The sequence below is a fragment of the Lentinus tigrinus genome (genome assembly GCF_003813185.1).
Source record: "Lentinus tigrinus ALCF2SS1-7 unplaced genomic scaffold L226scaffold_15, whole genome shotgun sequence".
Lineage (NCBI taxonomy): Eukaryota > Fungi > Basidiomycota > Agaricomycetes > Polyporales > Polyporaceae > Lentinus > Lentinus tigrinus.
The window spans coordinates 308,940-322,802 of NW_027137924.1; the positions used below are offsets into that span (position 1 = coordinate 308,940).

Sequence of the window (13,863 nt, forward strand, 5' to 3'; positions counted from 1 at the left end):
AACCGCCGATGCAGCAGATCCACATAATCAGCCTCGGTATCGTCTATCACGTAGGCCATGAACGAGTTGCCAGTGGTGTCGGTCGGATAGATGAGGAAGCCGTGGCCATCGAGGAAGCGGTGCACGTCGCTGCGCAGGCATACTACGTTCCCTATGTCGTCAACACCAGCGAGGCTGTTATAGGTAAAGTATGACAAGTCGTTAGCCTCGAACCAGTCGACGTGGTCCTTCGGGCAAATATGGGCGGTATCACACGATTTTCCTACATAAGACGTGTGAGTTTCAACATGCTCATCAAATGCATATCCAAGAGACCTACTTGACTTGAATCCAGTGACGATGCAACATGAATCGTCGAAGTTCCTCACGGCCTCAGACATTGCGGCCGCGGAGAAGCCGCGGTACCGAGTGGGAAAGGCCCGCTCGGTAATCCAACTAGCATGCAACTCCTCTCGGGGAAATCTCCATTTTTCAAATTCATCGACCACTGGATAATCGTCGTTTGGAGGTTTGCCTGTGAGGAAGAAGTAGTACTCTCCGACCGGCAAGAGAGCTTCTCCCGGCTCCGTTGAGAGGGGGACTAGACCTTGGATGTCTGTTGCGAGATAGCCGTCTTGATTGTTCACCAGGATACGACACGCGTCCGTCACAAGACAGAGATGCACGCCGTGACGCGGACCTTGCGGTGTTTCCTCGGAGTCAAATGCGGGCAACTCCAGCAGCAGCCTTGGCCGGGAGTGGGAGCCAGATCTATGTGGGTGGAGAATCTCTATTTCTCCATAGAGAGTCAATGAATTCGAGACAGTGTGTTTGAAAGCGGGTCGATTAGTGATCCGCATCTTCAGGACGAGGCAGTGGCACTTGGAATTGCAGGGCGCAGCAGGGGAGGAGGAGACCAGGGGCAAGATGATGTAATTGCGAGCGTACGGACTCCGGGCCGGTCCCGGGGCGTCTAGCCTGCCTTTGCGGGTGAGTCGGACACTCTCGTTCGCGCACCTCCTCAGAACTCTCTATCTCGAGCCTGCTATCTTGTACGCGTTATGCTCTAACAAGCAAGACACTCGACTATATGCGGCATGCTCGCATTCTACTGTATTGTAGGCTGCCACCCTCACGAAGAACTAGTACTGGATAGGTCGCAAGGGCGACCGTACTGCAGCGATTCATCCAGCCAGCATGCTGGCCGCGATAGGTTGTACGGTTCAGCTGAGTGATTGATTTTAAAATGATTCTGTATGCTATAGACACATTGCGACACGATGCTTGGCCATGTCGTGAGCTGCTCTGATCAAGGTAGGTATTGGCTGGTGCTCCTCACGGCAAGGTCAGCATCCGCCGGTCGCAAACCCAATCAGACCAGTCTTCAACGGATACATAAGTGTCCTCGAGGGGCCTTTGCAAGTCCTTCCTACCTCTTCTCCTTACCACGCCATACTGCTGCGCAGTTCGCCCCCTGGTTCCTCACATTCTATTCTACCTCTGCTCTTTCACGCTCTCCTCACTTTATCTTTCATCATGGATTCTATCTTGGGCACTCTTGTCTACTTCGACGACGAGACTGAAGAATACGTCTGCAATACCAACTACCGCCCCGTCGCCTACAACCCCTATCCCTTCGTCGCCTCCCGCTTTTCGAGTCCCTCCGAGAAGCTCAAGACCGCCTCCTTCCTCGACCTCGAAATCAACCTGCGCAAAGGGCCGCAGGACTCCGAGGTCCCCTCCCAGGGGAAAGACGGCGGACTGAAGGCTGAAGGTATCTTCCCAATGCTCTCAGTGGCGTATACAGTGAGTCTTCCTCTCGTTAATCATCGCGCGTTCAAGATGCTCATGGTATCTCCTTCATACTATGTAGCCCGCGAGCTGGCTCTCTGAGCAAGACTGGTTCGACGGTGCAGATGCGCCAACTGACGTTGTGAACGTATCTGACATTTACAGGGACGAGCGCAAGATCGAGGGGGGTAGCAGTGCACCGGCCACCCTCGCCGAGGGGAGCCGCAGCGTCCGTCCGGGGACCGAGTCCGCGCCCCTCGAGGAGCGGTATGAGGAGCAGGAGAAGCTCGAGGGTTGCCGCAGTGCGTCGACGGGCGTTGAGTCGGCCGCCCTTGCCGAGGGGAGCTGCAGCGGGCCTTCGGGCGCCCAGTCGGCTTACCTCGAGGAGCGGTTGAAGGTGGCACAGAGGCTGGAGATGGTGGGGGAAAGTTGGAATATGTGGGCCATGAGCTCTCTGAAGGTGAGAACCCTCCCACTCAGTTTTGCTGTATCTCGCTAACCTGACCGCCTCGTCTCTTCCAGGATGTGGATATGACGGATGCGCTGGCGAGGATAAATACATCGCGAACGAGAAGCCCTACCTCGGTACGTCCCTCCTATCGCGATTCGCTTGCACCAGGGCTGACATCGTCCTTGCACATGCAGGTGGGGCGTCGTTCGTTTCTCAAAAGGTCGCGGACGGACGAGACGCAGCCTGACCCCAGCGTGAGGCGGGTGCGGTGGTGCCCTAGCATTGACGCACTCCCCACTCCAACGCACACGCGCGGGGGCCAGTTGCAGCGGCTGTGTTCTCCCCGTCCACCACAGAGGTGGGACCAACTGGTGCACGGCGTCGCGAAGCTCAAGGTCGCGTTCTCCGACGTTGTCGTCAAGAGCCAGTCTTCACACGCGATGTAGGCGGCCTGGTATGGTGAGTATCGGCAACTCTTCGTCTGCGATCGTACTCACCCCTCACCGCAGGGATGCGTTTTGTTTATGTTTCTGTTTGATTTGCTCGTGTGTTTGTACGGCTCTTGGACTTGGACTCAGGACATGGACCTTGTATATGCATCGCGCTTCGGATGTTTTGTGCATGATCATGTGGCTGGTCCTTTGTAGAGCAGGGCGCCGTGCGGACGTCGGGATAAGGTGGGCGAGTGCGGCTCCTCGTCGCCCGACTCTTGGTGGAAGTTGGTGACCCTGCCTTTTCTTTCCTCTCTCTGTGAGTATCTCCCACACTGTGTCGTCATGATGCTTTGCTGACTGTGATTGTCCGTCCAGGCTTGTATCCGCCTCCCGGTGCTATTGTATACCCAGGCCTATGGCCTATGACTCGGGTCGTGGTCGCCGTGTGCTACTTGGACTGCATCCGTCTCATCTCGGCTGGACCGTTGGTCGTCGTCTCAGGCTCTCTGCTCTACTCTGGCTACGGTGCTGGCTCAGATATGCGACCCGGCTTCTTGTTCGCTTCCCAGCTTTCAACTGACAGCAGCTGACGTTGCCCATGCCAGCCTCGACGTCGACGCCAAAGCTCGCCCGTGCGCATATATATACGTACATCCTCTTCGCTGTCTTCCTCCGCACCACATCCTCTCCTAGCCAGCCGACCTGCCTGCGCGCACACATCGCTATCCTTATTCACCCACACTCTTTATTACCACACACATCATGATGGTCTCCTACCACTACTTCCTCGCACTCGCGCTCCTCACCGCCACCGTCCGGGGCGCACCCGCCGACTCAATGTCTGATGCCGTCTCAAAGGCCACCAACGACGAGGGCTTGCACGCCGGTGTAGGCGGGAACATCCCGGACGAGGTCAAGAAAACTGCACACTTGGTAAATCTCCCAGTCTTCTCTGCGTATACCATGGTCCGTGGCTGACCACCCCTTCTTCACAGAACCGCGGCCTGCCCGTAAGAGTCGCGGAGGGCAATGCCGACGGGTCTTTGCCGGCCTTCCCCGTCAAGCACTATCAGGACGACGTGGCACGGTTGCCGGTGCTCGAGAACGTACATCAGCCGGAGGCTGTTGAGGGTCAGGGCAGCGAGCACTGAACTGTATGGGCACAGAGATTGGGTTGCATGTCGTTGTTAGCTCGGAACGTGAGCAGGGCCTGTTGGTGCCGGGTGTATGGCGTCCTGTCCATTCGGATGACCGGTCACGAATCATGATTACTTTCTCCCTTCACTAACGTGTTCGAGTGGCGCGTGGCAAGGTCAAGTGCGACTATTTTGACTAGTTTCGCACCTGTGGCTTTGCCACTCCCCGAGGGTGTTTCGCCTTCGGCTCAACGCTACATATGCATATCGTGGGCTTCACCTTTGGCTCAGTGCTAGCCTGGCATATGCACATTATGGACTTCGCTTCTGGCTTCATGTTCAATAAAATGATGAATGTATAAGTCATTGAACGTGAACCCCGCCCCAGTAGCCCGTTGAACCTCATCAGCTCATCCTGTTGGCCGTCAGCCCATCGCATCAGCCCGTACCTGTTAGCCATACCCTGATGCATGTCCATCCTGTTCACGGATCAACCCATCATGTCAGCCAATGCTTCAAGCAAAACTCGGTTCAGAAACAGACAGAAATTAGAAGTGCGCCCGTCACTCTGTTAGCCTGTCATGTTAGCCCGTTAGCCCGTCATGTTGGCCCGTTAGCCCGTCATGTTGTCCAATGCATACGGTCATTCCCATGCTGGAAAACCATCAGTACTTCCCGAAATCCATTATCGGCTATTATCGGCTATGAATGTATTATTTTTCCGACCCCCCCGGACCCCCCCTGACCCCCTGCCTGCCGTTCATTGTCAACATGCTAGACAATGAATGTTTCTAGCATAATACGACCCAGAGACCATAAATGGAGTCAATTGAACTTGTTTGCTCTTGGGACCCTCGTATTACTTCATATTAAATTCAAAAATAATACAAAATAACACAATAATAGCCGATAATGGATTTCGGGAAGTACTGATGACCTGCAGGGAGCTAACGTACAACATACAACAGACAAAAAAGGGAGAGAAGAAACACCGTACTGGAGGAACGTTTCTCAACGCCCTTGTTCCACCAACTCGCAGAACGCTTGTCGTATGCGCCGGATGAATGCATATATGTCCCGCGACGCGTTTAGTTCGTCGAGCAAGAGAGGTAGTATGGGAAGATAGGGTGTTGTCGTCGGCACTGTGGCAACGACCCTCATGAGCAGGCACACAACGCAGTGAGCGGATAACGCACCCTTGTAGACACGACTTGATACATCCAGTACGAAGCTGAACTCGGCGTTGAGGTCGTCTGGATCAATGTGCGAGAAGCGTACAAGGATCTTATCCTTGTCTATGCCTTCGATCGCGCACTTCAGACGGTCCTCGCATGCAGCCACTTCGGGTTGGATACGCGACGCACGAACGTTCAAGATGGCCTGCTCGCGTTTACGGTCTAACGAGGGGTGTGTTGAGGCAAGGAAGTAACAAGCGTAGGAGGAGATGGAAGACGTACCTCGCATGAGATTTGCCACAGTCCTGCGGTGCAGCTCGATCTCAGCATCGAGCGACGCGCACTTCTCCTTGATGGACGCGAGCTGCCGCCGGAAGGCAGCCACACTCGCCTCGCTCTCCTTCTTCTCCTCCTGCTCCTTGTCGAGAGCTTCACGCACATTGCGTCGGCACACGACGCACAAAACATGCACCAAGGGGACGCACCAGCGATGAGCTCGATCTCCTTCAGCTTGCACTGGTTTGTCTCTGTCTCGACCTGCTGCGTCTTCTCCGCGATCTTCTTCTTCTCGCTACTGAAGTTGTTCTTCCTGTTCGTAATCTCCGTCACGGCGCGCTGGGTGTAATTTGAGACTGCCTTGAGGAAGTTGCGCGTCGAGACTTCGTACGCCTCGAGCCGCAGGTCGATTTGCGGATTCTGCTGGGCTAAAACGGCAGGTAGGTCGAGCTTGGGTACGCGGAGCACGTTCGCCATGTTAGAGGCTCAGGTGAATGACGGGAGGAGAGTTGGGAGGAAGACACTGAGGTGAGAGTCCGTTGGAAAGTTGCAGACGCCGAAGCGAGTCGCGACCTCACGCGCGTTGAACGTGTTGCGAGGGCACGTGACCGTTGTACTCATAGACGCGCGGATCCTCGTCTTCCCTCCTCCCAGTCTGCGACATTCCTGGATGAGGCCTGCGTACTTTTGTCCTTTGCTATGGAAACTCTGGAGCTTGCTCGGCGTCCCCATACTATATCTGTGGGCTCAACATGCTGAATATCCGACTTCCGGCGTCGAATATGGATGGTATGGATTGTCGTTATGACTGGATGCTCCCCGTGCTCAGTCTCAAACCCAATGCAGCGCGGGGCGGGTCAACCGCAACAGGCATGGACATCGCGGATAGGAATAGGACAGGGGACCTTCTGGAACGATGCCGCGCATAAAGGCAAGCTCGCAAACATTTGAGAGGGTTTTCTCACTTGTTCCTTTACACCCTACTGCAGCGCGGTAGTACCCCCTATACCTCACATACCTCACATACCCCTCACGACTCTGATCTGCGATCATGACTTACACCAAGTACGCCCGTTACACGTTCGAAACGCCCGAGGGCCAGTGCTTCTTGGCGAGCAAGGCGACGATTAGGAAGGAGTACGAGCGGTGGCTGGCGGCGGAGTTGCGGCGGACCCGGGCCCGGAAGGCCGTTAAACCTGAGAGGACGACACGCTCGACGACGCGGGACCACGCTGAAGAGCGGGGCCGGTCGAGGACGCGAACGACCGCGACGAAAAGCGTAGGAGACGGCAAAGTAGCGAAGCGCAAGATGCTCGAGGCGGCGTTGGCGGCAGAAAAACATGCAGCAGAGAAAGTGCAAGTCGACGAGTCGAACGCGCGCAAGACAACGCCAGTCTATGAGACGCACCAGCTCAGGACGAAAAGAAAGGCGACGAGCGCGGTAGACGACGAGCGACCGGCAAAGAAGCTCAAGACGCGGCACGTCATCAGCATCCTCAAGGTCAGCCCGGCGAAGGGTCAAAAGCATGTGCGTTGGTGCACGTCCGTACAGGAGCCCAGGGTGACAGTCCGGGTACGTCGTCCTTCCTCTCTCTGTCGCCGTCGGGCAAGCTTGCTAACTCCGAAAACCCCCAGCCGAAGATTGTGAGGATCTCGTGCCCGGACCCGACCCCTGAAACGAGCGTGGTGGCAGCACGGCCGCTCGAGTTCGAGGACCTTTCCGGCGCGGCGCGGCCCAAGAAGCCCATGGTTGAACGGTGGTCGCGCACACTCCCCCTGCCGCCATGGAACTGCCGCCACGCTCTGTACCACGAACTGAAGAAGATGGACTACGGCCTGGACCAGTGGATTGAGACGATGGCCAAGAGAGGTTCGTCGACGGCTCAACTTCTTCTGGCTCCCCACGCCGCGTAGGACTCGGTTTTCCTTTGATTTGGCTCTCTTGGGACTCTGGACTTGAACTTGGGCTTGGACTTGGGACCTGGACTTGTACTTGTATTGCGCTTTAGGACTTGTAAGTAGTGGGGCGGCAGCGAAGCTGGGTTGGTGGGCGGCGAGTGTGGCTCCTCGTCGCTTGTCTTCTCGGCGGAGTTGTTTGCTCTGCGAAGGATACCCCATGTATCTTCTCGGGACTTGGACTCGGACACGGACCTGGGACATGGACCTTATACTTGTATCACGCATTATGGCTTGGTTTGTAGAGTAGTGGGGCGGCGGTGATGCCGGGCTGGGTGGGCGGCGAGTGTGGCTCCTCGTCGCTCGTCTTCTCGGTGGAGCTGTTTGCCCTGCGAAGGATACCCCATGTATTAATTCTCCACGCGCATGCTTTGTATTGTTGAATGTATCATATGGATTCGCGGTTGGGTTACTCGGCCCCACGGTCATTGACTCGTTCTCGCCGATGCACGCACCGGACAGGATGGAACTGTGTCGTTTTCGCAGTCAGTCAAGGATGGAGTGTGAAATGTGGTATGCCAAATTGAGGGCTACATGTGTGTGCTGCTTGATCCCAGCCCGCACCGTCCTCCCGGAGGCGTGGATGTCCGTGCGAGGCGGCAACAAGGCGGGACAAGAGCGTGTCAACGTATGTACGTATGCGACGCAATGCATGGGCATGAGGGTACTCGGGCAAGGACAAGAAAGCGAACAGCGATGTGCAAGATGGTGTGGAGACGTCATGAGGTGAGAGGGGCAGGAGTATCATGAGTATGTATACACGAGGGGTGCCAATAACGATGATGCAGAGACTATAAGAACAGAGAGAATGTCAACGCTGCTGGGGAAACTATATGCTACCAGTATCGAATATCAATATGTAAGGATAACAGAGACGCAGGATTGATCGTGTGTGGCCTGTCCGTCTTATGCTCGTATGTGCTATGTACATAAGTGGGGGATTGATACAGTATGAAGTGTGAGAGTATACAGGTGACGCCGCGTTACCCGAGGATATAGTAAATGCAACGGCGGGAACCGGGGGATATTATGCAACATGACCAGGTAGAAGTAGTAAGGGAGAGTGCGGAATGGGGATATGCGGCGTGTATCATATGCAGGGTACGCACGGGTCGTAGATACTTGCGGAACGAGCGTTCGTACAATTGTTTGTGATGTTCATGATTCGATCTTAGAGTCGGGTAGGGAAAGCCAGCCACCGATTTCCCAGTTGCAGCCGGGATAGTACACGTCCTTTTCGCGTTGGTGTGAGTCGACAACGCCTCGGAGAATCGCGCGAAGCCGCTTGAAGTCGATGGGCTTCAGAATCCAACCGTCCATGCCGAGTTTGTATAGCTCTTCGCGTTGGTTTTCAAAAAGTGACGCGGACACGGCGAAGATGGGTATACGCCCGTTGAGTTTGTGAGATATGCGGTCCAGGAGGTCCTTGTCTTGCTCAAGGACACGTATCCGTTCGGTAGCCTCGTAGCCATTGAGCAGAGGCATCCTGGCGCACAGGGATCAGTGGATAGACTTGAGATATATACACACCAGGGAACCTACTGGATGTCCATGAGGACGCAGTCGAAATCGCGATCTGCTTCAACAACCTCAAGACCTTCCTGGCCGTTTGACGCATTGACGACGACATGCCCATCGAGCGACAACCGCTTAGCGAGTATCATGCGGTTGATGTCGTTGTCCTGTATACTGTTCAGTACCAATGTTAGCGAGAAAACGGAGGCAAGTACCTCAACGATGAGTATCCGCAGTTTTGGCAGGTGTTGAGCGTCAGTGTGGCGCTTAGTCGGCGAGATTTTGGACCTCGACTTCTTCTTCTCTCGCACAACAGGCTTGTCGAGGTCGAACTCATCCACCTTGACAGGCTTGAGCGGGTTCGCCGAACCCGGGATCTCCATGCTGCCCTTACTACTCGGATGCCCGGCAACTGGACCCGGGGATCCGCGTTCAATCTGGTGTATCGACGGCGGGGGACCTTCAAGGTGGCTGGACGACAATGCCTCAACGAGGTTGTCAATCTCGGACCCACGGCTGTTCTGCCTGGATAGCGCGGAGTGTATGGAGCGCTGCAGCGAGGACCCGGACGAGTTGGTCGTCGTGATGGACAAACGACCAGTCCCGCCGCTACCGCTGTATGCGCTTGACGTCTCCGTCGCCAACGGGAGAAGGAACGAGAAGCGGCTGCCTTGGCCGATCGCGGAGTCAACGCGGAGCTGGCCGCCGAGCTGTTCGACAATCCGTGCAACAACCGCAAGGCCAAGACCGAGTCCTGGTGAATGTGTCCTCGGAGGTGCGCTCTCGACCTGCTCGAACTCGCGGAAGATACTTTCCAGCTTCTCGGTGGCGATACCGCACCCGGTATCAGCAACAACAACCTCGACGGCGATGTCCCCTGCATTGCGCAGGCCCAAAGGCTCATCGAACTGCCTGCACGACACGTGTATGCTCCCATTTGCCGTATATTTGAGAGCATTCGCGGTGAGGTTCGCGACCAGGGTCCTAATTTTGCGCGCGTCGCCGATCACTTGCCTAGGGCACGTCGTGAGGTCGAGGTCGAATACGAGTCCGCGCCGGCGTGCCTCGTTCCGGTAGAGCTGTGTGGCATCCTCGATCGACTGATGCAGATCAAAGGGCTCGTTGAAGGAGGTCTCGTTGCCGCTCTCGAGACGCGTGAGATCGAGCAAGTCGTTGATCGTGAATAGCAAGCTCTTGGATGCGGCATGTGACTGGCTGAGGTTCTCGCGAGTCTCCATGTCGAGGGGTCCGTTCATTGCTAACTCGAGGTAGCTATATGCAAGTGATGAGCAAACCATCGCAAACCGGAGATCCAGGAGACTCACTTGATGATATGATTCAGAGGCGTGCGCACTAACCCAACGCATACGCTCAACATTCCTGCATATGCATACACACAAGAGCAGGGGCACGCACCTTCGTGACTGGCGTTCGACAATAGGATGTTCGTCAACTTCGTCGCGTGCAGCGCGCTCTCCTTCTGTCTCCACACCTCAATGAACTTCCCATACACGAGCGCCAGCACGCCGGCTGTCTCAAGATGTTCGTCCGTCCATGCGCGGCACCGGCCGGCGACCATCTCTGACCAGATCTTGAACGACTGGCGCGGCTCGAGGACGTTCGGCTGTTCAGGTGTCTTGTAGGGACGTCCGGCCCAGTTGACCTGTCGTGGCTGGCCCTTGCGCAGAAACGCGATGAAGTCGCGGCCGCCGGCCGACAGAGGCACATAGAGGAGACCGGCGATGATCTCGAGTCCGGTGGTGAGCTTGAGATCAGGGTAGTCAACTGTCACCGCCTGCGACACCTGTAGCGTGCTAGAGACGAATGTTCCAATGAATGAGTAGCCGATCGAGAGTGTCAATAAGACGAAATGACGCACTTGAACTGCTTGAGCCGGAGGTACTCGGCAACGATCAAGATCTCCTGCCCGTGCTGGTTGGGCCCAAGAATCTTCGCGCCCTCCCCAATGACAAGCACGCCATAATCCGCATCGAACAACCCAAGAAGGTCATCCGCATTCGATACGATGTAACCGCCCGGATGCTGGTCACTCGGCATCGTATTGATCTATACCACGTCCCGAACATATGAGTGCCCGCACCCGAACAAGACCCCAATAGGCCGGACGTACCAGCTTGCGCGTATGCAGGCGTTGAGCATAGCTCAAACGCTCAATGTTGCGGGAGATGGACTGGCTGAGGAGGCGGAGCATCTGCCGCACGGGGAAGGACACGCGCATCCCGTGCGGGCCGTATGAGTGGCAAGCAACGAGGCCCCAGAGCGTCCCAAACGCGATAATCGACTACCATCCGGGACCGGAGAGGCGAACACAATTGTCCAAACCGGACGCGTCGGGCACGGGGCCGTGTCAGAGCCAAATTCTCGGACGCGGATAGTTCACCGATCGGCACTCACCACAGACATTGACGCACGAACACCCATGTTCCCGAGATCTACAGCCACGCGCAAGGCATATCAATACACTTGTGCGCGATTACTGACCGAGGTGACGAACATTTCAGATGGATCGGGCTCATCGCGCGCAGGTAACAATGAGTCATGTCCTGATTAACAGAGAGCATTCAAGATCAGCCGCCGTCGGAGACAGGGTGACAGCGGGGAGGCCTACGAGGGGCTTCTCCAGGTCTTGTTTGCTTCGGACAATGAGCCGCGCCGTAGGCTGGCCGCGATCATACAACAGTCGGACTTTGTCTGAATGAACAGTTGCATTCGAATCTATGAACATCAACACACGATAGATAGCGAGGAACTCACTCAGAGCATACAAGTCTCGCGCCTACACAAGGTTGAGCCAATCATTGAGATCTCAGTTTGCATGGATGAACGCACCTGTGCGGGAATATCGGTGGCTGGGAAGTGTAGACCGCGATACAGGTCGTGGGTCTGATTCCAGTCAACGAGCTCAGCAACGACTTGGCCATTCCAGGCCTCGTCGAACTGATAAACCAAGACACGGTGGAATTGCGTCAGATCCTTCATCACACCCGCTGTTACCTTCAGGAACGAGTCCAAATCAGGTGCTGCTCCGAGCTGCTCGTTGATCTGGGCCATGACGGCGAAGACGTCCATCATCCCGACCGCGCCCGTACCGCGACGTCGTCGGAAGCCTCTTCCCTGGCCGCTGCCTCCACCTTGTGAATCTGGTGTAGCAGTATCCCCACCGCCTGGACGCCGAGTACGTCGTAGTCGCTCCAGAGCCAACAGGGGTTTCGACCGACTGGTTGTGCTCTCCAGAACATCCTCGGCACTCGGAAGCCAATCGTCTTCACCGGGCATGCTGTGTGCCTGCGACGCGGAAGACAGAGATGGTGACATTGAGGCAGCAAGTGGGGAGCGCATATCTGACACGTCGGAAGTGACGCCAGTCAAACTTGGAGTTGAGTCGTCAGGAGTCACGACCGACGTGCTTTCTGCCGAAGATTGAGAGAACAAGGTACGTCCAGAGCTGTTGGAGGCAGAGACAGACGACGACGCCTCAGTTGATGAAGGAGAGGAGATCCCAGACCGTCGTCCAGAGCCATTCTCGGATCCAAGAACTGGGGGCGGATAGAGCGGATTGAATGAATCGCGCTCCAGTTCGAACTCGAGAATAATGATGTTCTGGTATGCGTTGTCAAGCTGATTGTCACCATCCTCCGCCAGATTGGCAGGTGCGGTCATCTGCGGTCTGTGAGCGGCACACCAGCAGGTCCAGGTCCGCCGTCCTTGAGGATCGCTGTTCAGGTTGAGTTCTTCGGGTAATGCGGAGCCCGGCTCGCCATAGCCGCTGAGCATGAATACGTGAAGGTTTTCGGCTTGCTCCTCTGCAGTCAAGGAGGTATCACTGAGGTACTGAATGTTGTCGAACAGAACGTCTGCTTGGAGGTCGGGGAATGTCTGTGATAGGCACTCCAAACCGAACAGAAAGGACGGCGAGAGGCCGAGGAGCTCAGTCGAGTTCTGCCAAGCTCGATACGTCAGATGCCGTAAATGGGTAAGATAGAGTCCAGCTCGAGATATCGCACCTCTGACACCTGTCGTACAACCAGATTGCCCGTTTCAAAGTCCTCCTCCACGGCGATCAGCACCCCGAAACCTTGAACGGCCCCAGGTGTGCGAATGGGCTGCCCACCTTGCGATCAATAACACGGCAGTATAGTAAGCGAGAAGCACGCACCTCGTCTTCGCAACTCGTTAGCTTGCCCTCCCGTCCGACAATTATGTGATGACCATTCTCATCCTCGACGTGCTGATACCTCAGTGTCATGTGGGGGCCAGATGCGCCACTCAGAGCGCTTCCAGACCGTGACCCCAGGGATGACGACGGGTCATTGGAAGGCGACCGAGATGCCTCTGCGGACAAGCCATGCGGACTGGAGCCGGGTGTTGAGCGTCGCTGTTGGTCTGCAGAGCCGCCACCAGAATGCGACTGTCCAGCAGGACTGAAGCGTCGTCCTGAAGAAAGCGCTCCCGAACTCAACCGACCTGATGCTTCTCCGAGCTCTCCGATGGGCGGCAGATGAACGATTCCGGACTGGGAGAAGTTTGAAGGGGCGTGTGGAACACTAGGAGGCACGGCGGGAGAGTCTGGGAGCGACTGTTCATCATACACACCGGGAATTATCGAGCTTGCGGCGGTGAAGTCCGCGAAAGCTGGCGCGGCGACGTCTGAGAGGTGCGGCGGATGTCGTGGGTTGTAGCGGTCGTCCGATAGGGCACATTCTGGTTCCGCCGTGACAGGGACAGCCTCCCCTATTGGACCAGAAGCGAACAAGACGTCGGGACCTGAGCCCGGTTCACCACCAATTGGGAGAGCAGTGGAGAAGGTGCGCGGGGAGAAGGGACTCTTGTGGGGAGAAAAGTCGCGGAAATTGGGACCAGCGTGTCTGGCACGCTGAGACGGTTGGTTGTGACGGGTGGGAGAGACGGAGGTGGACTGAGCGTCGCCTCGGCGGGGAGCATCTCGCGTCTTGATCGCTGAGGTCGTCGGCACGTCGCCCGCACTCGACGATCGAAGCAATCCGGGCAACGGTTCATGTTTCGGGTTCATTGGCGCGACATCCGAAAGAACGCCATCGTCTAAAAGAGGGTCAGAGGAGAGAGACGTACGAGGAAGCGTTCACATGCCGGTAGCCCTCTGTCCTGCCGCC

General features: G+C 56.3%; 5 protein-coding genes across 5 annotated transcripts; 3 read left to right on the top strand and 2 right to left on the bottom strand.

The window, feature by feature from the left end:
- The first annotated feature begins 1,245 nt into the window (after positions 1-1,245).
- On the top strand, positions 1,246-3,052 carry L226DRAFT_613737 (uncharacterized protein). Its single transcript, XM_067686536.1, has 6 exons — positions 1,246-1,785; positions 1,853-2,230; positions 2,293-2,355; positions 2,416-2,680; positions 2,731-2,971; positions 3,031-3,052. The coding sequence occupies exons 1-4, from the start codon at positions 1,516-1,518 to the stop codon at positions 2,665-2,667; spliced, it is 963 nt and encodes a 320-aa protein (XP_067534524.1). The 5' UTR covers positions 1,246-1,515; the 3' UTR covers positions 2,668-2,680; positions 2,731-2,971; positions 3,031-3,052.
- Positions 3,053-3,417: 365 nt separating this feature from the next.
- L226DRAFT_613738 (uncharacterized protein) lies at positions 3,418-3,912 on the top strand (the record flags this gene model as incomplete). The annotated part of the gene is made up of 2 exons (XM_067686537.1): positions 3,418-3,588; positions 3,651-3,912. The coding sequence occupies 2 exons, from the start codon at positions 3,418-3,420 to the stop codon at positions 3,804-3,806; spliced, it is 327 nt and encodes a 108-aa protein (XP_067534525.1). The 3' UTR covers positions 3,807-3,912.
- A 726-nt stretch (positions 3,913-4,638) lies between these two features.
- L226DRAFT_488119 (uncharacterized protein) lies at positions 4,639-5,790 on the bottom strand. Its single transcript, XM_067677223.1, has 4 exons — positions 5,452-5,790; positions 5,249-5,395; positions 4,988-5,188; positions 4,639-4,933 (listed from the first exon to the last, which is right to left on the bottom strand). The coding sequence occupies exons 1-4, from the start codon at positions 5,717-5,719 to the stop codon at positions 4,803-4,805; spliced, it is 747 nt and encodes a 248-aa protein (XP_067534526.1). The 5' UTR covers positions 5,720-5,790; the 3' UTR covers positions 4,639-4,802.
- A 126-nt stretch (positions 5,791-5,916) lies between these two features.
- On the top strand, positions 5,917-7,456 carry L226DRAFT_613740 (uncharacterized protein). The gene is made up of 3 exons (XM_067686538.1): positions 5,917-6,031; positions 6,089-6,815; positions 6,878-7,456. The coding sequence occupies exons 2-3, from the start codon at positions 6,294-6,296 to the stop codon at positions 7,154-7,156; spliced, it is 801 nt and encodes a 266-aa protein (XP_067534527.1). The 5' UTR covers positions 5,917-6,031; positions 6,089-6,293; the 3' UTR covers positions 7,157-7,456.
- A 900-nt stretch (positions 7,457-8,356) lies between these two features.
- Positions 8,357-13,763, bottom strand: L226DRAFT_571851 (uncharacterized protein; the record flags this gene model as incomplete). The annotated part of the gene is made up of 14 exons (XM_067684605.1): positions 8,357-8,684; positions 8,741-8,880; positions 8,929-9,985; positions 10,039-10,066; positions 10,130-10,527; positions 10,593-10,780; positions 10,845-11,015; positions 11,129-11,166; positions 11,229-11,277; positions 11,343-11,425; positions 11,489-11,510; positions 11,564-12,673; positions 12,739-12,837; positions 12,891-13,763. 14 exons carry the CDS (start codon positions 13,761-13,763, stop codon positions 8,357-8,359), a joined length of 4,584 nt encoding a protein of 1,527 aa, XP_067534528.1.
- Between the last annotated feature and the right edge of the window lie 100 nt (positions 13,764-13,863).

Coding starts and splice junctions, on each gene's coding strand:
- L226DRAFT_613740 (XM_067686538.1), top strand. CDS start 6,294: ATGACTTACACCAAGTACGCCCGTTACACGTTCGAAACGCCCGAGGGC. Junction 6,816..6,877: donor AGCCCAGGGTGACAGTCCGG/GTACGTCGTCCT, acceptor GAAAACCCCCAG/CCGAAGATTGTGAGGATCTC.
- L226DRAFT_613737 (XM_067686536.1), top strand. CDS start 1,516: ATGGATTCTATCTTGGGCACTCTTGTCTACTTCGACGACGAGACTGAA. Junction 2,231..2,292: donor GGGCCATGAGCTCTCTGAAG/GTGAGAACCCTC, acceptor CGTCTCTTCCAG/GATGTGGATATGACGGATGC. Junction 2,356..2,415: donor GAACGAGAAGCCCTACCTCG/GTACGTCCCTCC, acceptor TTGCACATGCAG/GTGGGGCGTCGTTCGTTTCT.
- L226DRAFT_488119 (XM_067677223.1), bottom strand. CDS start 5,719: ATGGCGAACGTGCTCCGCGTACCCAAGCTCGACCTACCTGCCGTTTTA. Junction 5,396..5,451: donor GGAGATCGAGCTCATCGCTG/GTGCGTCCCCTT, acceptor ATGTGCGTGAAG/CTCTCGACAAGGAGCAGGAG. Junction 4,934..4,987: donor ATCAAGTCGTGTCTACAAGG/GTGCGTTATCCG, acceptor TCGTTGCCACAG/TGCCGACGACAACACCCTAT.